At 45.2% G+C, this 24,351-nt stretch overlaps 1 protein-coding gene across 4 annotated transcripts in view; it reads left to right on the forward strand.

The window, feature by feature from the left end:
* The window catches only part of map1aa (microtubule-associated protein 1Aa), a 34,153-nt gene that overhangs the window by 5,253 nt on the left and 4,549 nt on the right, over nt 1–24,351 (forward strand). Inside the window, exons 1-5 of one of the 4 annotated variants that reach the window (XM_042062568.1) lie at nt 244–338; nt 3,257–3,438; nt 16,256–16,338; nt 16,931–17,071; nt 17,238–24,270. In XM_042062568.1, the coding sequence (XP_041918502.1) occupies nt 3,396–3,438; nt 16,256–16,338; nt 16,931–17,071; nt 17,238–24,270 (7,300 nt within the window). In that variant the 5' untranslated portion in view covers nt 244–338; nt 3,257–3,395. Of the gene's footprint in view, nt 1–243; nt 339–3,256; nt 3,439–8,126; nt 8,248–12,060; nt 12,224–16,255; nt 16,339–16,930; nt 17,072–17,237; nt 24,271–24,351 lie in introns of those variants that run through there. The other 3 variants (XM_042062570.1, XM_042062567.1, XM_042062569.1) reach the window with 3 other exon arrangements.

Consider the following 24,351-nt stretch of genomic DNA (forward strand, 5'->3'; position numbering starts at 1 on the left):
GACCTCATAATGGCCTCTCCATCCCCCCCTGCAGAGTGCACTCTCAAAGGCCAACTTCAATGCATCAGTATAGCCATCAGGACTTCAAACACGGCTGCAGAGGAGTGGGGCAAGGAGGGGGGACCTGGCGGCTGCAGAGGAGTGGGGCAGAGAGGGGGCCAAGAGGAGTGGGGCAGAGAGGGGGCAGAGGAGTGGGGCCAAGAGAGGGGGGACCTGCTGTTGCTCCACTGGGCTCTTATGGAGCCTCTCTCCTCCCTATCATCCCTCTCCACACCCCCCAGGCCCTGCGCTCTCTGACTGAATGTTCAACACAGTATGAAAAACACCCCATTCTGAAGGTCAGTGAGAGTGTCAGTAACATTAGGATTCTGTTTAGTTTTGCTATAGTACCAGTTTTGGCTGCGGGAGGAATTCAGATGAGGACGGAGGTGGTGACGGAGGTGGTCTAACGAGGTTTAATGAGGGGGAGAGACGCCGTGCACTAATCAGCCAGGTGGCTAAAGCGCTCTATCCCTCATCTTTAAATTGGATGACAAAGGAAACTGTAGCTAATGTGCAACAGTGGCCTTTTAGCGACGATAAATAATGTTTACCCAAATAAGGTGCCACAATGATCACGAGGGATCCCTTTTCACGAGGGAAAAATGCTGCTTTGTTGCCTCAACATGAGCAACAAACCACTCTCACCAAGCATCAGCATAAACACATCCATCCAACATAAATCCAGCATTTCCATTTCCAGACAATATTAGTTTTTAAGTGTTTGATGTACAACATCGTCTTATCATTTTAGTGATGAAATGCATTTCTAAATAAAGGAAATTCATCTCTAAATAAAAGATCCATAGTTACATAGTATCAATACAAATAAAAAAAAAAGCAGGGCCTGAGCGTATAGCCAATATAGAGATTTGCTGCTGACTGACCCAGTGGTTCAATGCAAAGGGTATCTCTGCCCTCCTTGTCGGTCCTCCAGATTACGGCTGATAATCATCTTTTTAGTGATTTCAAGCACGTCCTACTACTCACACATACTCGTAACCTAGCAACAACCTTTGTTTCTGTTTGTTCAGCATAACCAAGTCTTGGCTGCACATGAATTGTATTGATGAATCCCAGTGATGGCTTTCTTTTGTTTTACATGTCTCTTCTGTATACGACAACACTGGTATTAGTGGTAAATAGTATTAAAGTCCTGCTCTATGGAATGACTGGAGACTGGGAGAGATAGACGTAGAGTAATTAAGCCATCACCACTGCAGTTTGGCAGGTTGTTTTTCTGGTCGAAGCCTACGGGGAGAGAGAAGTGTAAAAAAGGGCTGTGAAAGACCAGCGTGAGATTTCTTTCTCTGTAATGACAGGAGAGAGAATGCCAGAGTTCATTATCGCGTGTGTGTGTATGTGTGTGTTTTTCCGTTAAACTAGAACTGCCTGCTGTTCGTGTGCAGTGATGTGAGCAGCGCTGCTTTCTCCTTTCTCTCTTTCTCTTCATCGCCCTCTCTGTTTGTCTCACTCATGCACACTCACTCACAAATACAGAAACACACACACACACACACACACACACACACTCACTTTTCATTTCTGAAGATGGAAAAACAAAAAAAGAGAAGGGAAGCAGAAAAAGACACCAAGTTCCCTTGTGTGTAAGAAGTAGTGTGCCAGCGTTGGAGTACGGAGCATGCTCAGTGTGCGTCTCTGGCCGTAATGCTGATGTGAGCGGAATGCTAATGCAGTGCTAAGGGAATGCAGTGTCATCATGGCCGGCAGAGTCTTCACAACCCCACCGGCTGATCTCACGCTAACAACAACACCTCAATGCCTTCCAGGAACTCAAGGACCGCACTGTATCCTCTCTGCACCACGCAGCTCAGTTTTAACCCTGAAGATCCACTGACTCACGTAGCCCTGCAGGTCTATAGCACTCCAGTAGAAGCTTCTCTTCATTTTGTCGAGGGAAGAGGAAGGGATTAGTTCTGAGTTATGACTGTTGCTTTCGAATGAAAAATCCCCCGGTCAAAGTCATCCCACATCATTTGGAGAGTTTGGTTAATCCTGGACTGAGGGGTAATTCCTCCACAATGGAATGAGGGAAATGGTCAGGACAGGCTTGTGGTGAAGGGGATGGAAGAGTCGGGGATGGAGGGGTTGCAATGCAGATGATCCATCCACCCCGATCCGGCCAGGGGTTTACCTCCCTGACAGATGACATATGTTGTGGGAAGAGAGCCTGCTGTCTCCCTGCTGGCAATGAGAGAGAGAGAGAGAGAGAGAGAGAGAGAGAGGGGATTTACTGTTAATCGGCCTGGTTGCTCGAAGAGCGTTCGATCACTCGCGGTCTTCCCAACACCTCCACGTGTGAGAGAAATGACAGGGCAAAGGCGGCTTGGAGAAGAGAGGAGAGCAGAGGGGAGATGAAGAAGGGAGAGGAGAGGAGGAAAACTTTTGGAAAGGATTAGGAAAAGAACAGAAGAGGGGATAGATGTAGTGTCCAGAGGAGAGGACAGACAGGGCCGGAGAGCGGAGGAGGATTGAGTGGCACTGAGCTGAGGCAGTGAGATGCTCACTGCGGCTGTGGCAGGGAGAGGTCAGGCCGAGGGCTCTGGAAGGATGTGTGTGTGTGTGTGGGGTGGGGTGGGTGAAGAGGGGGTGGATGTGACACGTGAGATGCTTGTGTGACAGAGTGCCATTGCTGCTGTGGGTCTGCACTCTGCAGGGTTTTTACTGGTGAAGAAATTCAGGAAATGTTCTAATGTTCTAATGCACTGATTCATCACTGATTCATTGCACAGAGAGTTGTCGAGCTTATTAATTACTGTGTTCCATTTTAACTGTGATGCTGAACACAGAGCATCTATTCTGAAAAAAAACATTATAATTCATGAATATATTAAATACATGCATACATACATACATACATAAATACATAGTTGATAAGTAAAATTGAAAAATTAATACCAAAACAAGAACTGACAGCTACCTTTCCTAAATCCTGCTCATTTGTCCTGTGTGACCTATCCTCCTTGATCTTAGTTCAGCCAGAGATCTCTTCTTTGCTGGTCCATGAAGCCTCGCTCAGATGAATAAAATTCCCCTTCGGTCATTACAGAACCCTATACTCTCCTTCAGGACGCAAGAGGAGGGGGATGGGGAGGGGAGGGTGCACGACAGGGCAAAGCAATGGCCACTGTGAGCCCAGCTGTCTCCTCCATTATTGTATGAATTTGCCTCTTTCGCCCGCTTCGCCCCTCTTTAGCGGCTGACAGAGCTGCCTGCCCTCTCAATCCCTCACGAGGTCGGGTCCCCCTGCTCACGTGCGCCCGGTCGCCCCCCTGGGACACCGTCAGGGATGCAGAGGCACAGCCAGCACGCCGGTCGCAGGGGAGGAAGGAGAAATGGGCGACTCTTACCCAATTCATCGTTGCATGGTATTAAAAGGTACTCAATCATCATCTGGGCTTGCAATGGCTCCCAGGGGAAAGGGGATTTGGAGAGGGTGTGCACTTATGCATATACTCACACTAACACAAGCTCTTAGGATGTATGTATGCACATGATACATGCATGTAATTGTGCACATTAAAGACACACACACACACAAACACACACATTCACCTAAAGCTTCTCCAGACTACAGACAGTCACATCTTTGGTGTGTTTTCTCAGCTCTGTAGCTTATTTCTGATTTCTGAATCTGTGACTGGGAGTTTAATTTCAAATGAAGCCTAGCCATTGCCTAGAAAACCATACCAAAAAGGGTGTGAAACTATAGTGTTATAGCTATATAGTCTTCCAGGATCTCCTCTATAGTTGGCACATCTGCAGTCTTCTGAGGCATGCTTCTGGTTCTGGGCCTTTTATCTCTGGCTCAAATGTCTCTGTTTGTCGACCCCGGTCTGGCCACAGCCCAGCATCTTGGGGTGTTCTGGAGCCGTGGGTTTTCATCCGAGCCGGGCAGGTCTCTGGCGAGCCAAGCCGAGCCAGGCGTATTGCTGACGCAGCGTTTTTTCCCAAGTGGCGCTCGTCTCACGGCAGACAGGGGAGGGAATCGGCGGAGGCAGGCGAGCAGAGGAATGACTGATGAGGCTTTAGCTACGCAGCCAATCATAAAGGCATAAATTCCCATTTAACGCCTCCCCCACCCAAGACCCAGAGAAGTGCTCGCTACGGCTGATATGACTACGCATACAGATCAGTCCAGAGGGGAGAACAACATTGCCACAGTGGAGTGGAGGCAGAGTTAATAACTGGGGGGGGGGGGGGGGTTGCCACGGTGATGGTACTGGCAGCTTCTCAGACTCAGCAGAAGCGGTTGCAGACTCCACCACTGGCTCTGGGGCAGCGGCATTTATTCCACAGCTGCTTCTCTTCCATGTCACTGGGTTCATTTCATTTGGCTTCATTTGGTCTCGTTTCATTAGATTTCGGCCCTCGTAAACGGCTTGTTGCGGAACGGCCGACAGGAAACGGGCTCCCTTGCGATGCGTGCGTTCCTGTTTGTTGATGTGTTATAATCATTCCCAATCAGTCTGGTCAGAGGGAAATGATCAGTGCTCCATAATGATCCCAGAGCACCAAGGAAAAGGACTTCATTTCTGTTGCCAATCATCCCAACCCCCATCACTCCCCCCCCGCCCCCCCAAGTGGTAATTTGCCTGGTATTGATCGAGACTTGGACTTTCATTACGTAATATGGCGCAATAAAACAAACACTTTCATGAATATTTTAGACTGTGGAGATATGCCTCGGAGTTAAGAAAACATTTGGAGGGAATTTTGCTCAAGGGAAACTGGCAGACCATGAAATAACATAGCAGAGAGAAAAAGAGTGGGAGGGAGCTGGAAAATACTGTGGATTAAATGGAATGAAATATTGTTGATTCCACCAAATTCAGAGCAAAACAGTCTCAATAAATAATCACAGCCTTTTTCCATCTCAGTCGATGTTTATTCGTCCCTCATTAACCTTTTCATTTTCTGTTCTTTAAACGTATCTCTTTATGTTGACTAGGATTCAGTGCTTGGAGGCACTGTTCTGAACCATGAAGGAAATTCAAATTTCACTCTGTTAAATTGTTGACGAGCCAAGTGGAAAAATGGGAGTGTGGTCTTGCTCATGCGCATGCTGATAAAGGATGTACTCTGTTTTCACTTTAATCAATGGCAAATAAGCACAGCATTACTGACATCAGTCAACAAACCATCTGCATCATTTTGTCTAAGTGATTGTTTTTAAGAGAGAGTGTTTTACCCGTGGTCTGACTACAGATGGAAAGGGCAAACTGAAAAATGAGTGGGGGAATATTGGTGGTCAGTGAATGTGTGTGTGTGTGTGTGTGCGCATTGGGTGGGAGGGCTCAGCATTGTAAGGCTGATGTGCCTTTGAAACTCCTGAATAATTCAGATGAGGCTATTGATCCTGCCCTATGTACCCTGCAGACTGTGTGTGTGTGTGTGTGTGTGTTTTAAAGGGAAGGGAGGAGTAGTACTATACACCATCTCCTGCAGTCTCTTTGTCATTGATTACAGCAGAGCCAGGTCCTGATCACAGCCTTTCTCAAACACGCACACACACACACACACACACACACACACACACACAGTGAAATATGAGTCCTTTCCCGATTGCATACTGTATGGTTCAGCAGGACTGTCCTGCAGAGGACATGTAAAGGGTAGGCCTTGTGTGTGTCCCGCCGGAGCGGTCAGGGAGACACTGTCTGGCCTGCCCGTCTCATCTCCCCTGCGTCCCCATCAGTCTCGTCCGTCTCTCTGGAAGCACTCTGTATAATCAATGTGCCAGAGAGCATCTGTGTGTAATACCACTGAGCTATCACCTCACACACCAACACACACACACACACACACACACACACACACACGGCATGAATGCAGGATTGCCTGTCTATATTCAGATGTCTGATGGTGAATGTATCTCCCATCAAGGGAGGCATTAATAAACTAAAGGCAGGGCACGGTGACGATCATCCCAAAGCACATATTCATTTCATATCTGGTTCACCATGACGATCAGCTGTGGTGTGACAGCAACATAGATCTGGTTAAGATGGCCAGAGATCGTTCCAGAAGGACGCAAAATGGCCTCAGCAGTAACCACACAATTGGGTGTGGCAGCCGCAAATGTGAACCAGTTGTCAGGGGTTTTAGCCATGGCAGTGGTGGTCTTCAGGAGGCTATACTATAAATAGGCTATGCTCATTATGTGGAAAGATTAAGGGTTATTTATAACTTCCACATGGAGAATGCACCACAAAATACTGTATACCTGTCACTATGTTTGTGTGCCATCCATTTTCTAATTAGCTTATATTCATTTTATAAACATTTGCTTTATACGCTATTCTGCTAAAGAATCAGTCATATAAGGATTGTCCTTACAACAACCAATTCTATTCCTGGTTACAAAAACTATTAATGTTAAAATGCAAAAAGCTGATGGATCTTTTAGGCACTACTGATCATTTCATCGGTGAGCATTTTAGAAGTGAAAACCTCCTCTATGCTATTCCAGTCACAACACTCTCCATCCCACTGTCTGCGTGTCTCTGGGCCTCTGTGCCAAGCTAGACAGAGTACTGTCAGTGTCTAGTGACTATTTGGGCAGACCCCCAATAGCAGCTGCTACACTGGCAATCACAGCTGTGTGTGTGTGTGTGTGTGTGTTGTGTGTGTGTGTGTGTGTGTGTGTGTGTGTGTGTATAAAGTGCCAGGCGATCCAGACCACCCCACCCAATCCAAACTTTAACTGTTCTTGCCTCTTGTCTTTGGGTGTCCAGAGCTTTCAGCTCAGTCTAGTGTTTGAGTTGTGCGGATCTGTCTGGAACAAAGCCATTTATAAATGGATATGAAGGGATTCACCTGAAAGCAAAATGGATCTATTTTTAATGGGGCGCCAGACTGATGTGACTGGTTTGAATTACTTGTCTTGCCTTCCTCTTGTACTGTGCTAAATAAGGACAAAATGACTGACAAACTAAGATACTAACCAACAATAGCTAGGAGGAGAACATTCGGAGCCATTTTTTTGGAGAATGAACTATGAGATGAGAAGATGAGAAGCTACTTAAAGGTAAGGTTTATAGTCATGAGTTACAGTAAGACTGGTCAGCCATGCCTATATGGGTAGGCTCTCATGTAAAGCAAACCCTGCATTCACGGGAGTGTGTGTGTGTGTGTGTGTGTGTGTGTGTGTGTGTGTACACTGAAATATCTATACATGTGTGGGAGAGTGCATGGGTATGTTTATGTGAGAGGAGGGAATATACAGATCTCAATAATGTTCTGTGCGCTGTATTTACTGAACGTGTGAAGAGGGGTTCAACGTGAGTAGAGGGGTTCAGCGTGAGAAGGGAGGAGCTGATGAGCTGAGACGGAGGATTCATTCCTCTGCTAATGTCTCATCTCAGCCTCGATCACAGCTCCTATTGATACACAGCTCCTATTGATACACAGATACAACGCACCCCGAGAGCAGCTGATCCCACTATGGATCCGACCCTGAGCCAACGCAGGCTGAGCCTCCAGCTGGGCGCCCACACAAAGACCTCATCTCCACGCCACCCAAACTAGCCTACTACTGAGAACTGATATAATAGACCACCAGGGTATAATACATGCCGATGTATGGACAGAGTAGCAACCGAAGAGTCCATTAGAGAGGAATAACCTGAGCGCGTGTGACGATTATGATAGAATGTATATTGACTACAGTTTGGATATCTTTTAATGGCCACACTTCGGTGAGGTTGCACTGATGAAGACCAAAGACTTCCATAAGGGGAGCTCCTGCTGTCTTCCTCTACCCTGCATTGATTATGTCCCGCTGCTCTCCAACCTACAGATGTTTGGATGAGAAATGAGGCGTAAATGATCCTGTGAGCAGCAGAGGGCTACCCTTTTCAGCTGGGGCAGTGAGGGAATCAGAGGGCTGCACATGGCATTGTCTCACATCTGGGTTGCCTCTAAGGTTTTTTTTTAGTTTGTGAGAACAATTTAATCTTATACATGCACATAGACATATCTGCTGGTAGCCTATGTGTTTTGACATAGACTAAAACACACTGTTCTTACACACACACAATCTATCTCTCTCACTCACACACGCACACACACATACTCCACTGGCCCCACCCACCCTTTTGCCTGACCGACGCACGCTCGTAGGATTGCGCGTTCGCAACGCTCGCAGGACACACACGGTAGACACACAGAAGAGCATCCTCCACGGTAGGTGTCATTCTGTCGGTGCGCGTATTCACATCTGTCTTGTCAATGCCTTTCACCTTGCAAATTAGTCATCGCTCGTATCATATAGCCTAGCCTATTTAACGCTACGGAATATGTGTAAAATAAGATGCCATCTCTTGCATATGTAGACTTCCAGCACCTGCTGTGATAGATGATTGGTTGATTTGTAGCGGCAAGGAAAGACGGCGAACTCTCGATATCCGGCGAAAATGCAGTAAAAATGTAGCGGCCGCTTTCTGTTTGCATGCGACTAGGATATTTTGCATATGATCACTTTAGGTCTCGAATGTCAAGCACACCTTGCTCTGATATAGGGAATGTGAATCGTGGTTCTGATATTGAGAAAGAAACGATTTCTTAATAAGGGGAGGGCTTGTTCAGATTTCACAGACGTAGGGTTTATAGTGTCCTTGAACAGCCGATTAGGCTATACCATCCGAGGTGATGTGATTCCGACAGGGTAAAAAGGATTTCTTTAACCAGTGCGCATTCATGCCATTAGTGCACGCTGTTGATCCACAGTCAAATTGTATGCAAAATCACGGTGGTGTGTCGGGCTGGTCTGATATGAACTAGCAACCTACAGTGCAGGGTTCAGGTGACTGGAAAAAAACGAAACGCGCCTCGTTAAGATACTTTGGTGACCTAATTTGAGCTCAAGCTTCCATTACCTTATAAACAGGGCATCTCTCCAAGTAAGAGCTACAGATGTGCTGCCATAATCCTACTCTATATTCAGTTCTCTTCCCGAATTTATGTAAATCCACAGAGACGTAGGCCTCAGTAGACTCCTAGCGGTCAAGGCAATATCTCAGTCATGTTAGCGGTCTTAAATAATCAGGGCAAAGTATTTCTGGTTGTTACAGAGTCGGAATAGATGCGTAACTAATTTACTATATGACTGGATGCAGAAATGTCCCTGTCACCTTACCAGGCTAGGTTGCAGCTTACACTAAACCTGTAGAATCTCACCTAGTTTTGTCGTAGCCTAATCAAGGGCATCTGCACTGAACAAGGAATGCACTTAATTTCGTTGTACCTGTGACAATGACAAATAAAGATATTCTATTCTATTCAACACACACTTTGCTCCTCGGTTAGCCTGCGACTGCCGGGATTCACGGAATATTGACGTTAAAGAAACAGGCCTCCATAATATGTTCAGCTTCCCTCTTGTCAGCGACAAGGTTCTTAGTGCCCGATCAGATCAGTGACTGAACAGGATGCGATTCCACGTAACGTTAATTAGAAGATGATGCATAAAAAGCTTTTTTTGGTGGTGGGCTTTGTTTGAGATGTCTTACTTGTTTTACTGGAGAATCACTGGAGACCCTGTCATTGTATTCATCTGACATTTTGTGGCGAGTAGAGGTAGCAGAGTTGGAATAGATATGTTTTTTTGAGGTGGCATTAATATAATGGACGTGTAAGAGGTTTAAATAGCGTCACTCTCTCCCACCCACTGTCTCCCAGCACCTGTCTGAATGCTTGTTCGTCTATGAAACATTTTCATCATGACTGTTTGAGTGCATATTATATTTATTTAAATGTACACATACCAACCGTTTTATAGGCCTACTCATCTTAAGGATTTGGGTATACAGAGTTTTGTCTTGATTGTGGGGAAGATGAGAGTATTCGATTTTAACGTTATGATTTGTGAGTCCCAACAGCATTGTGATGTATGATCGATCAAACAAGACTGAAGAAAAAATATGTCAGCAGCTGTTCTAAGAAGGGCATCAGACAGTTTACCCAACATTTGAACTCCAGTTCTTGTCTTTGTCCAATTGTCTTTTTTCAGTATGTGGGAAATTATGTGGGATAGAGCATATTTCCTAGAATATAAGCTGCACGTGGTTGTAGGATTATGAAGGTTGAGCTGTATTAGAATAAATGTCTGTGTGTGTGTGTGTGTGTGTGTGTTTCAGAGAGAGAGAGAGGTGTTTGGATTACTGGAGGTGATTGAGTGAAAGAGTGAGTGTGTGCGTGTGTGCGTGAAGGTGACAGAGCGAGACAGATGATTGTGAGTGAGGAGTGTGTGTGTGTGTGTGTGTGTGTGTGTGTGTGTGTGTGTCTATATGTAAGGGTAGCATCATCTGAGTGCCCATCATTCTGAAGAGCGACTCATAGGACATGGGGGGTGTATTCTACTGGAGGCCTCTTTGCACCTGAGCACTACAGCTCCACTCCTGGAAGAATAAGACCTCTATTTAACGCCTGCAGCAGAGCCCTATTTACCCAGAGTGCTTCTTTAACTTTAAACGCTTCTTTGTCTACTTAAACTGCTCATCACTGAAGGCTTCAGTATAAATCTGAAAGGCACAACTACACTTTTAAATCGGATAGTGCTTAAGGTGATTTAGGAAGGTCTCAATTCTGAACTGTTTCCCCAAAATACTTTTTGCAGGTACTGAAGGAAAGCCTAGGGGTTTAGGCTAACCTTAGGGAAGATCATCTGTTGCATTACTTGGTTTTCTTTCACTAGTCTAGGGTTACTAGTTTATTAGCTGCATACTTGTGGAGGATAGTTATTTTAAGCCTAACCAAGGCCTCAGCTGCAGGTCTTTTAGCAGGATATGGGCATAGATGCATTAGTTTCAAATTCAATTTCAATTAGAAATTGAAAAACATAAAATAGACAAGAGTTTGGTTTCTTTTATCACACGTTACCGGCCTGTTTAAACAGAAGATAAGTGATGAGCACACCCATTACAAGATCACAGCTTTAGCCTATTTATAGTTTAAATGTGCAAATGATAAAAGGCATGATGAATATATTAGCAGGTATTTATTTTGCATGGTTTAGTTTCTGTAGGATTATCTCAGTGTTACCACTCCTCTCATCCAGTTTAGTCTAAGAGGAGGCCTGTGCGTGACTGACTTTGGCTGTTCATATAACCCGGACAGTATAATTAAATTAGTGCTTGTATAAAATACATGCTTGATTTGATTAGATTAGATTTGACATAAACCAGCATGCTTGTGATGATACAAGAAATTAAGTTATTTCCAACAACTTATTTTTGACTTTGCCTGGAAGTAGCAAGTATTGATCACTGTTACCTGTGCTTTAGTTCTTAAGAGGTTAGGGAATACAAAACAATTGTCTCATGCTGTCAAGCTTGAAATACTTGCCCTAAAAATCCTGGTATTGATGTCTTGAAAAATAATTAACATCAGGTTTTGTGTACATCTATTTTTAGAACTAGTTAAAAGATGTCTGGGAAAATAGCTTGTAGAATGATCTGTTTCTGCTGGGAAATGTTAATGTTTTTACAATGAAGCACTCCTACAACAAGGACCAATTAAGGAGACTTGTTCACCAATGTACAGAATCTATTAAAGCTGGAACAAAAGCATTTAAAGTTCAGTTTATAGCTTTCCCAATGCACCTTCTCTGCACAAACACATAACTCTAATTGGCTTGGGTAGATTTGTGGAGTTCTGTGTTGTCTATCACTCAGCAAGTCCAGTGGGAATAAGTCCATGCTGAGAAAGGTTTCATTGGGTTGGCATGATTAAAATGTGGGCTGCAATGGATTAAAGGCAGATACATCCAGCCCTTCTCTAAACCACTCGCCTTAGATAATGTAGAAAAACTGGGGCACTCTCTGTCTGGCTTGCTTTCTCTCTCTCTATTTCTATCAACCCGTCTACCTCAATTTGTTTGCTTGTTTGTTTCTTATCCTCTCAGGAGAAAGACAAGGGAGGGACAGGTAGAGAGAGAAAGAGAGAGCGAGAGAGAGAGAGAGAGAGCAACAGTGGATGGCAAGGTCAGAGAATAGTTGCTGAGAGGGCACTCACATGAAGGCCAACGGAACGTGGCATGGTGAACACATGGTCCTAAAGCCTGTCATTTCAACCAGGGTTTTGACAGTGTCATCTCCGAACAGCCAGTCAGCCCAAGGCTTGAGAGAGAATGGAAATCAGCAAGTGGAAAATTCTCAAAGAGGTGTATTGATGTTTTTTTGTGATTAATGCCAAAGAGCATTTCAGCCCTTGCCTTCAGCCGGGTTGAATTTAACTTTGTTAACATGATCTGATTTTGAAATCATTTAAAACACAGTTAGAAGACACACACTTCCAGCAAAATGACAATAATCAAATGAAATGATAAAAACACACTGGACTTTGCACTAATCTGTGCACAGTTGTTTGAATGTTCATTCAAGGGAGGGTGCTGTCCTGGGTGCTGAAGCTCAGACTTTTCTTAGCACAAATCATTACAAATGTAATTTCCCACTCAAATGTTCTTGCATTTGCATTTGCAGATGTTCCACAGTGGATATCACAGTCTGTAATGCAACCTGGTGCTGTAAAAACAAAACATCTTCACTGAAACAGGGATTGAGTCAGAGAATAATTCAGTTACACTCTCCATTAGTGTCTTACCTCATAGACCCTGAGTGGCCAGCACACTGACATCCCTTTGATCAGCCCAGTGCGCAGCTCATTTCTGGCTGGCTAGTTCTCACTCTGTAGCTCTGGTCCAGCTTCAGCACCCAGATGAGCTGCTCTCCTCCTCCTGATGACAAAGCAGAGTACACAAACAAACTATTAGCACATGTAGAGTGGGAATGATTATTGTCTTTTTAGCTTAGCATGCTCCAGTGATGTGCTGTTCTGTTATCACTATAAGGAAGCTATAAAAGGTCAGACATGGCTACTGGGCCCTGACAGCCACACACACACACACACACACCTCTAATTAGGTCATATTTCTCCCAGCCCATACGTGACCGGCTGACTGGCAGTGCGTGGCCCGGCGCGGAGGGTCCCCATGTCAGTTCCACTTCCTTCAAAGCTGGCGGGGCTGGGCGTGAACTCTGTTCAAGCGTGGCATCTGGACGGCCCCGCTCCCCACTTGTGCTCCCCCACTGCTCCAGATGAGTGTCTGAAGGGGGGAGAGGGGGGTCATTTGGTGTGTACGAGCGCTGTCTCAGATCCAGATGAGTGTCTGAAGGGGGGAGAGGGGGGTCATTTGGTGTGTACGAGCGCTGTCTCAGATCCAGATGAGTGTCTGAAGGGGGAAGAGGGGGGAGAGGGGGGTCATTTGGTGTGTACGAGCGCTGTCTCAGATCCAGATGAGTGTCTGAAGGGGGGAGAGGGGGGTCATTTGGTGTGTACGAGCGCTGTCTCAGCTCCAGAGGGGTCTCTGAAGGGGGGAGAGGGGGGTCATTTGGTGTGTAAGAGTGCTGTCTCAGATCCAGAGGGGTCTCTGAAGGGGGGAGAGGGGGGTCATTTGGTGTGTACGAGCGCTGTCTCATGCGGATAATGTGCCAGTCACACTGGTCTCCTGCTCTAGGTGAGGGTTCAGAGGGAATGGAGAACTTATCAGGGTGTAGCTGTTTTCATAGCAATAAAATGTGTTTTATAGATACTGGGGGTGATTTCTCAGTCCTTGTGCTCCATGAAGCAAGCTTTAGAGATGATATTTGTTATGAGTAGCCTGCCCTATATCATTCTTCCCAATATAAAATCCTAGCATAGGATATAATAACATAATTCCTCACCTATGTGTGTTTACATACAGAGACCATTCAAAATGGAGAGTTCTTTTGAGATCATGAAGGTTATTAAGGTTCATATATAACCCTCTATACAAACTGCAGCTGACTGTAATCTTCTGCATCTAATGAAATCTGAATCTAATTTACAGCCTGCGATATGTCACCCTTAAGCCGATGTAAACACGTTTTAATGCTATTATGAGGTGACTGCGAGGGTAGGATGGAGCTGTCACAGGCTTTGGCAGTCTAGAGATGAGGTTAATATTCAGCTACATGATTTTCCAGGGAGTGAGATTTCAAGGTCAAGCTGACAAGCCATCCCTTGATAGTTGTTGATAGTTTAGGCGCTTCCTCCTGGATGAGATGAATAGAGAGGAGGATTCGGGGGAGGGGAGGCCTTTTTGGTTCAATCCAATAACTGATATTTCTGGACCACTAGGATTTGGGGCGCTCCTGTGACCACACAAGTCATTTGGGTAAAACAGGTAGAGATGCAAAAATACAATTTCCTGTAGTGCCTATTCCAAATTGTAACAGTTGATCAGGGGACATGATGTATTTGGGCAAATTATTTGTTATTAGTACTTAATACAGAACAGTGTATGTACAACATTTCAGTTTGTTATGGCTCATTTCCTGTCTTTCTGGTTCATAAACCTTACTAACAAGTTGGGAAAGAAAACATGGGTCATGGATTTTTTTTCTTGCCATTTTTGGATGTTAAAAGCTACAATTGGCCCATTTATTCAAATGCAAATTGCACATTCATCATTTCCCACTCGAATTGTTTAGCAAAGAAAATTCCATATTATTCTCCTGGGTTGGGGGATTATTTCTACTCTAGTTGCTTGTTCAGTAGGGCAGCATAATGCTCAACTAGCCTGGAAATATATTTACTATCTTTAGTCTCTCATTAGCATAAACATAAACACACACACACACACACACATAGTATGCTGCTCATGTGTCTGTGGCTCTTCCCACCAACATACGCAAGCACACTGGAATGCTTTGTGTTGTGCAGTATAAGTGAGAACAAAAAAGAATTGAGACAGAAAGTGCAGATTGTGGTTGTGAAAGAGAGTGTGTGTGTGTGTGTGTGTGTGTGTGTGTGTGTGTGTGTGTGTGTGTGCCAGTAGAAGTGATTACAGTGAAGGGTTGGAGCCTGCCAGCTCCCCTGGGTTTGTAGTTTTAGCTTCCCGACACACATCTCTAGTGTTTGTCTGTTGGAAAGTGAAAGTGTAAACAACACAGGCTTGGCTGTGCCAGCTCTGGTCGCCTCTTCCCCTCCCCTCTCACTACACACAAAAACACACAGATACACACACACACGCACAAATTACCACACTTATATTCACACACACACATTCATGTACACATACACACACACAAACGCACATGCGCACAGACAGACAGACACACATACACATACACTCATTTGCATGCCCACACTCTAGACTCATGGAAATTACCCAGTGCCAGTGTGACGCATTATCCTGATTTCACCTAGGTAACACGAATGAATCTAGATTAAAACACACACACACACACACACTTCCTGTTTGTGGCTGGTAAATGCGCACCTCTGCCTTTCTGAAGTAGCCTGGGCTCTGCTAGTGTTGCTCCTGCTGCTGCTTCATCGACTCACACGCTCTACTCTGCCTTCTCCCAGGGAGCAGAGGAGAGGAGAGGAGAGGAGAGGAGAGGAGAGGAGAGGAGAGGGGGAGCGTGGGTATTTTTTCCCTCCTCTCTCAGAAATGCTGCAATGCGTCGCCCAGCAGCACCCACAGTGGGTCAGTGTTACGCGGCTGCCGGCAACAGCCAGTTAATCGTACCCATGGCAACAGCCAATCAGATGGGCTTGTAGGAGATTTGCAATATGTGTTGAGGTGACTGGCGTCGAATAGGAAGAGGCAGATGTTTAAGGATTAAGATTCTGCCACTGTGAAGGCTAGTCAGCAGTAGAGAAATGGATAGGTATATTTGTAGCGTGTGGGAGTAGCAGCATGGCAGGTTGATAAAGATGCTGAAGCACTCAGAGGTATTCATAGCAATGTGACCCAAAAATAGAGCTTCTAGACATTTCTGTCAGCTTCTTTGTAGTGAGCCTAAAAGCCCCTTGCTCAGACAATTCCATTACCATCCTTATAGGTATTTTCAGCATCTGTTCATTTTTATATCATAGGGTGTTGGCCCATCACAGGGTTTTGTTTATGGACACTGCATGAAAGATTCATTCAGTTCACAGTTTTACATACATTTTAGTTGTTGATATTTTACACAAGGCCAAGGTTTTTTCTAGAAATGGACAAATGACTATCCTTCTTCAATTGCAGCAGTTTATAGTAAAACTGATAATAGTATTGTAACTGCTCTCCTATTACGCTAAAATAATGAAACATTTCTATGAATATATTTTTTAGATGTTAGTTTGCAAGATTGACCACCATCTTTTCATTATTCTTTTTTTACAGGACAAAGAATACTACAATACAAGAGTGATGTTCTTGAAACTGTTGTCTTAGTCAACCCCACTGAGGACACAACGGCTTCTGAGGTGAGACACGAAGATGCTATGCCTTTGTCCATGTTAGCTCTGGTCCCTTTGGGAATCTGCTTGTGGTTAGATTGGGTTCAGAGTTGAAGGACATACTGACAGCTGATGGGTCTAAGACAAATGGTTCATTATTACAGAAAATGTTACCAAATAACATTTTGCTAACCAGTGCTTGCTGACACTCATGTTTTCCAGACACTGGAATAGTATGTGAAGCCAAGTAATAATAGAATACCCAGTGTACCACATCTTGCAAACAGTCTAAGGCATTTAATGTTTTTAAGTGCCCCAATGAATATGGTCCAATTAAGTATGGCACTAATCATAGAAGCGAAAACATCCTGATAAATGTTGTTCAATGCTGTATTGTAGAAACTATGTAATATATTCTATTTGTATTCAGAAAATTAATTATGAAGCTAATTTTTAATTAATTGCTATGGTTCTGTTAAATCAATCATTTAACTACAGTATTACCAAAAAAACAATCATGCTTAAATTGAAATCTAGAAATGCAACTAAAAATACATTTTGTAACTATTCTCTCTCTCTCTCTCTCTCTCTCTCTCTCTCTCTCTCCTCTGTGGAGCAGATTCGTTCTCTGCTCACAGACTCTGCTGGGCAGAAGCTTCTTGTGCTCAGTGGTCAAGCATCAGATCAGGCTGGTGACGTCATACTGCAAAGTGGAGTCTTTACCTGCAAGCATTTCTCAGACATCATTGCTGATCCTGAGGTAGGGCATATATAATATAACCTAATGTGAACGTTATTCTGGATATTTTAAAGCAAGTGCTTTGTGTAGAAATGCTATAAGTGGTGTACAGGTAAAAAAAACCTGAGACATAAGACATGAGAAAAGTGAAATATTTAAAAAATATTTTCTGTATCGTTCTCCTCAGGTGAAAGGTCTACTAAGCAAGTGGGCTCCAGAGCAGAAAGCCAGTCTCACCGTGTCCTGCCAGGGAGAAGGGGGCTGGAGCTCCCTAGGCCTCATAGAGGAGAAGAGCTTTCGGGAGGTCCTGGACTACCGTCTAAACCCAGACACCACACTGCCAGAGATGGAAGGAGTCACAGAGTTCACCGAGTACATTTCGGAGACGGTGGATGTCCCATCACCCTTTGAGCTCCTGGAGCCACCCACCTCCGGGGGCTTCCTGAAGCTGTCCAAGCCCTGCTGCTACATCTTCCCTGGAGGCCGGGGAGACTCGGCCCTATTTGCCGTGAATGGCTTCAATATCCTGATCGACGGTGGATCTGACCGGAGGTCTTGCTTCTGGAAACTAGTGAGACACTTGGACCGTATAGACTCAGTCCTTCTCACACACATTGGGGCAGACAATCTGCCAGGGATCAATGGTCTCTTTCAAAGGAAGATTGCAGAGCAGCAGGAAGAAGACCAGTCACAAGGTGTCAACGGCTACGGTGACTGGATAAAGAACCTGATCTCACCAGAGCTTGGCATTGTGTTCTTTAATGTTCCCGAGAAGCTACGCTCACCTGAATCAACTTTGAAAGTTAAGAGGAGTATCGAGGAAGCCTCACTAACTCTTCAGTACCTCAGCAAGCTAGGGATAAAGCCTGAGCCACTCTCTAGGGGTGTCAGTAACACTATTGAACCTGTCACTCTCTTTCACAAACTGGGTGTGGGCAAGCTAGACATGTATGTCCTCAACCCTGTGAAGGACAGTAAGGAGATGCAGTTCTTCATGCAGAAGTGGGCAGGGAACAGCAAGGCCAAAACTGGCATTGTGATGCCTAACGGGAAAGAAGGGGAAGTATCTGTTCCATATCTCACGTCTGTAAGTGCCCTGGTCGTCTGGATTCCAGCCAGCCCTACAGAGAAGATTGTAAGAGTTCTGTTCCCAGGCAATGCCCCACAGAACAAGATATTTGAGGGACTTGAAAAGCTAAAGCACCTGGATTTCTTGCGATACCCTGTTGCCACTCAAAAGGAAATGTCATCTGGAGCTCCACCACCAGTGATTAAGCAAACCAAAATGAAGCTGAGAACAGATAGTAAGGAGAGCCTAAAATCCTCACCAAAACCGAAAGCAAGCAAGAAAGAAACTAATGGACTTGATGATGCAGAATCCAAAAGTGACTCTGTCAAAGAGAGTAAAGTAGAGAAGAAAGAGGTCAAAAAAATAAAGGAGAGTGTCAATGCATCAAAACCACCCAAAGCGAAGGAAAACACAACAAAGATAGCCGAAGTGGCTAAACCGGAGAAAAAGAAACCTCTTAAAGAAAAGTCACTGAAAAAACATATCAATGAGAGGGCATCTAAGATGGATGAAAAGAAAGATAAAGAAAAAAAGGAGATAAAGAAAGAGAAACGTGTCAAAAAAGAGGACACTGTGAAGAAAGAGGAGAAAAAAGAAACCAAGGCGAAGGAAGAAAAAAAGAAGGAAACCAGTGGCAAACCAGAACTAAAAAAAATTACTAAACCAGATCTGAAACCTTTCACTCCTGAGGTCAGAAAGACACTAAACAAGGCCAAGGCACAAGGAAAGCCCAAGACAGATAAGAATAAAGCAGCTAAAGAATCAGCTGAGAAAAAGGTACCTTCAAGGCAACCCTCCAAGGAACTCCTGGAGGACAGGTCATTGCTTTCATCTCCTGAGGATCTTACCAAGGACTTTGAGGCACTGAAACAGGAGATGGACAAGGAGCCAATGAAGACTGCTCAAGTTTCATCTGTGGCAGGCCTTGTAGGAGACAAAGTACTCCAGACTGTCCCTCCTGCATTCTCAGACACTAAAGTCCCCCAAATTGTGTCTCCTGATGAAGGAATAACCACAACAGATGTTGAAACAGAATCCCCTCATGAGGAGAAGAAGCCACTGAAAGAGGAAAAAATCCAACCTCAAGGAAAATTCTCTGAGAAATATGAGGACGAGGATGCTGCCTCAGAGGATGATGAAGATGAAGAGTACAACATGGACACTATCAAAAGGAAACCCCTTGCAGCTAAAGGATATGAAGAGAAAGACAAAAAGTGGCAGGATGTTAAAGACACCAAAGAAGATGTCAAGATGAAGTCAAAAAAGAGTGAGAGTGAGGAAGAGGAAGATGTGATCGAGAAAGCAGAGTTGGAGGAGGCTGAAGATCTAGTCTGTGAAGATGAGCTGAAGTACAAAACAGATGAGGCAAAAAAAGAGAAAACTGGCAAGGACTGGGATGACAAACCCCTTGAATCTAAAGCTGCCAAAACTACAAGTGCCTCAGAGCACATCTCTTTCATTCAAGATGAGACCATTCCTGGCTACTCAGAAACTGAGCAGACCATTTCTGATGAGGAGATCCATGATGACTTGGAAGACAGGATTCCTCACCTCCGCTACGATGTTGGCTCCTATGACATTTCAGTTCCAGATGAGCCAGGTTCCTTTGACACCATCCATGGTATGAAGGAGATGAAAGCTTCAGCTATGTCTGGCATGTCTGCTTTGTCAGCAAAAGGCTACATCGGGGCCCAGGAATCTACTTTAGCGTATGCTTCCAATGTCATCATATCAGCTCCTCTGGCTGAGGAAGAACATATTTCTTCAGCTACTTCTATCACAGAATGTGACAAATTGTCATCATTCGCTACCTCCATCACTGAGGACCAGTCTATTGCTTCTGTGACGGCCCCTCAAACAGAAGAGACTTGCCGAAGCTCTCTGCTTCTGGATACGGTCAACAGCATACCCTTTTCTATTCGTACTGATGCTACCCAGGGAAAAGAGTACTTACATTCTGCAGGAACAATCTCACCAACATCCTCTCTGGAAGAGGACAAGTGCTTCAAGTCTCCTCCCTCAGAGGAATACCAGCCCATTGTTCCAGAAATGGAGGCTGGTCATAAGACTATCCCCAAGGCCCATGAGGAAGAAGATGATGATGATGAAGATGAGGACCAGACACCTAATGCTGACATTTCACTGAGCAAACTTCATGAAGGATATGCTTCCTCTTCTTTTCTCCAGGACAAAGACAAAGACTTCAAGAAGTCTCCCACTGCAGTGTTGCCTCCCTCTCTCTCTTCACTGTCTTCATTCCCTCCTAAAGCACAAGAGGTGAAACCAGTGTCTGTTTCCAAGGATGAAACAAAGAGTGATTCCACTGAGAAATCATTCTCTCCATCACCATATTTCTCTGGCGCTTTTGATAGAAGTGCTGGCTCTGAGAGTGAGGGCCCTGATGACAGCACTGCCAGGATAGCTTCTCCCACACTTTCAGGACCAACCAGCAGTGGGTACTCACCCACAGAGGACAAGGCACCAAAGTCAGTGACAGGAGAGAAGAAGGATGAGCCCAAGATAGACTCCTACAAGTTTGACCAGTTTGAATCTGACCTTGATAAAAAGACTGTGACTTCTTCTCAAGGGAAAGACAGTGAGCTAATGGAAAGGGGGTTCTCCAGTGATAGGGCTACTTTTGATGAGTCTGAGGAAGAAGAGGACAGTGAAGATGACTACTTTGCCAAACAGGATAAAGAGAAGGAAATTCTTGGTAAGTCAAGTTTTGACAAGGAAAGGGAGGGCACATTCTTGGATGATGAGTACAGCTGTGAGCCAAAGTCCCTGAAAGATGAAAAGCAGTTTGAGAAGGAGGGAACAGAAAAGAAAGACAAGGGTGATGCTGCCTGGGATAAGAAACCTATAGCTCAGTTTCAACACTCAGATGAGGATGACGATGAAGATGAAGATAAGCCATTGGATGTCCTTCGCTCAGGAGTGACTGTGTCTGAACTGTCTTCTGAGACAAGTAAATTTGATACCATGTCCAATAAGTTTGGCAGAACAGAGACATCAGAAAAACAAGAGCACTCCTCAGTAGGCTTCAAGGAAAGTGAACGAAGTGTGCACTTTGACCAGTTATCCTTAGCAGAGCGTGAACACCGAAAGAAGGAGTTTGCAGAAACAAGACAAGACACTCCTTATGTAGATGGGAAAAGTTTCACTTATTCTGACATTTATGACAGCCGATCCAGTTCATCCGACTCATATTGCTATGGCTCTGAAAATCAGAAGGACCAGAAAGATAAATTTGACAAAGCTGACACAAAGGAAACACAGAAAACAGAGTCCTTCCTTTCAATGGGAACAGAGAAAAAAGCTGACAAAGATGCACCTTTGAGTTCTTTGGCGGAGCCTGATTTAAAAACCACAAGCACCCTATCAGACTTCAGTGCTATGTCTGTGGGACTTCCGACCAATACAGCAAGTAAGACCGAAAAAGAGCCTGTGCAGAAAACAGTGCAAATTAGTTCCCCTTTCTCAGATCATTCCACAATAGGTAGTTCTTTTACAGGCAAATCCTTGAGCTACCATGAAAAAGAAGCTGCCTTGGAGAGAGATGTGATACGATCAGTGTATGGTGAAGGCGACGATGATGATGATGATGATGATGATGATGATGATGATGATGATGATGATGGAGATGAAAAGTACAAATACAACTACACTTTTGACAAAGAATCTAAGGCTAAATCTGAGAAAGAGTCAAAGAATCCATTTGACTTTGTACCCTCCTCAAAACTCCCTGATGTAAAAGATGTCAAAGGCAGCACACACGAGCGTGACTTCGAAACAATCGCGGGGAAAAACACAGCATCTGGTCCTTTTGGATTCTCAGACAGCACCAAAGGCACTGAAGATCTGTCACAATTTGGAAAAGGAGATGCTCCTTCACCCTTCTCATCAAGCCAGACTTCTGTTGGTCCAACAGGATTCTCCTCTGGTTTTGATTATTCCTACGGTGGTGAGAAGGAGTCTCTGCTTTTGAGTCAACAGGGAGACAAAGACAAGAAGGACACTCAAGACCAGTCATACTTACCTCTATCAATGAAGGCGACTGAGGATAAATACTACAAGGATCAGGACAAGGACCAGGACTTTGACAAGCAGAAGACACCTGACCTCCTGGGCAAGAAATCAGGTGATTCGGTGTCTCTGGGCTTTAGCTACACCACCACTGCCACTGCCTACTCCTCTTCCTCTTCCTATAGCCACTCCTCCTCAGCCTCTGCCTCACTCAACACCAGCCGACAGTTCGGAGAGGAGCTTGAGACACCGGCCAGTGCTGGCTTTGAGTACTCCTCCTTCAAAGATGAACACTCACTGGTGATGGACTCCCCTTTTTCAAGTTCCAGTGGGCTGGTAAAGGATGAGTACCTTGAAGTCTCGGAGAAGCTCACACCTGCCACCACCACGGCTGAGTCCACCTCGAGTCTCGCTCGATTCTCTCCCCTTAGCCCCTTTGAGGAAAACAAGCCATTCCCACCACAGTCCACAGCCTCAGCAGACGACAAGAAATTATCTGCCAGCTCTGCAGGAGCCATGTCAGCTCCACAAGCAGCATGCTTTTACAAACCAGAGTGGTCAGATGACTCAAAGAGTCGAGAGCTTGGTGCATCCGGGCCATATTCTCAATTCAGCCAGACTGCAGGAAAAGATCCCATTAAGGACCTTTATGGAGTGCCTCCAAAGGCTCACTCAGAGCTGTCTGAGAAACAGTACTATGAAGACACTGAGAGTGAAAGTGAGGAGGAGGACTATGTCTGTGAAACTAAGCTCAAATCACCATGCCAAAGATCTCCATTTGATACCCACATTACAGAGAGCAGGGAAGGAGTCCTGTCTAGCTTGTCTGAGAAAAAGGTGACATCGCCTTCCGGCAAAGCTCTCCCTGATGTCCTTACCTCATATGGATCCTCATCCACAAAGCCAGACACCTCAAATGAACTAACCAAGGTAGCCACAAGCTCCCCGAATCCTTTTGGTCTGGCCAGTGGGATGATGTCCAGCCAGGCTAAAGCAGAGCCGAGAGGAGCAGAGATGGATGTCAGCAAAGTGAGGAGTCCCTTCGAGTGGGAACTGCAGCAGCAAAGAGGAATCTACCCTGGAGCCTCTCCTCCTCACTATAGACATGAGGATGAGTATGAGGAAGAGGAGGAGATGGAACCAGAGCATCCTCCTCGCCCTCTGTCTCTGGCATCTGCTGACCAGACCTTCCATTCCGCTTACTACACTGAGGACAGTGGTAAGCATGATGATGACTCAGATCAGCCTCCTGATGTCTGCATGGGAGCTTCCTCTTACTCCTCGACCAAGAAATCCCCAGGGTACTCAGCATCAGAGTTCAAACAGAGGAAGGGTGACATCTCTCCATCATTCATCAACCCAAGCCTCCAGCACTTTGGCAGTGATGAGGATGAGGATAGCGATCGGTCCCAGGAGGGCATTGACCAACAACATCCATCTGGCAAGGGTAGATCACAATCACACCATTCCTATGGCCACAACAGGGACATGTTTGGAGCAATGGCAGCAGGAATTGCTGCTGAAGAAACACCCCCAACCTCTGTTAGCGAGTCTTTACCTTCGCAGTCAGACTCAGATGTGCCACCTGGAACAGAGGAGTGCCCATCAAGTGAGGCACGAGAAGCCAATGTAGACTCAGACGAGGATGCAGATTTTCTGCCAGTGGATAAGTCTTCAGATATGGCTTTTGGTGGTGGAGGCTATTACTCCTCATCTAGGTCATCAGGAAAAACCCATGATCCTCCACCTGCACCCATGATGGACCCGGCTCCTCACCCCCCACACCCAGATGTGTGCATGGTGGACCCAGAGGCCCTGAACCTTGACCAGAACCTCACAGAGAAGCAGCAGCTGAAAAAAGACTTAAAGGCCAAGAGTCCCAAGAAATCCCTTGGGAAACCAAAGTCTGGCTCACCGGCAGGCAGACGCAAAAGGTCTCCAACCCCTGCAAAACAGACCTCGAAGGACTCCTCGCCTAGGAGCACTTCCTTGAAGAAGAAGGATGTTGAGAAATCATCAAGGATGTCTCGTACGTCAGATGGACAGGGTTCTAAAGAGGATGACATGTCCAGGTCAAGCTACAACCCTGCCAAAGGGCTTGTCAATGGAGTAAAGAGCTCCACAGGTGGGTCTCTACATGGCTCATTATAATTTTTATTGATGAATGATTAATGGAATATGTTCTATGATAATTATTTCAAATATG

The sequence above is a fragment of the Alosa sapidissima genome, chromosome 14 (assembly GCF_018492685.1).
Source record: "Alosa sapidissima isolate fAloSap1 chromosome 14, fAloSap1.pri, whole genome shotgun sequence".
Classification (NCBI taxonomy): domain Eukaryota; kingdom Metazoa; phylum Chordata; class Actinopteri; order Clupeiformes; family Clupeidae; genus Alosa; species Alosa sapidissima.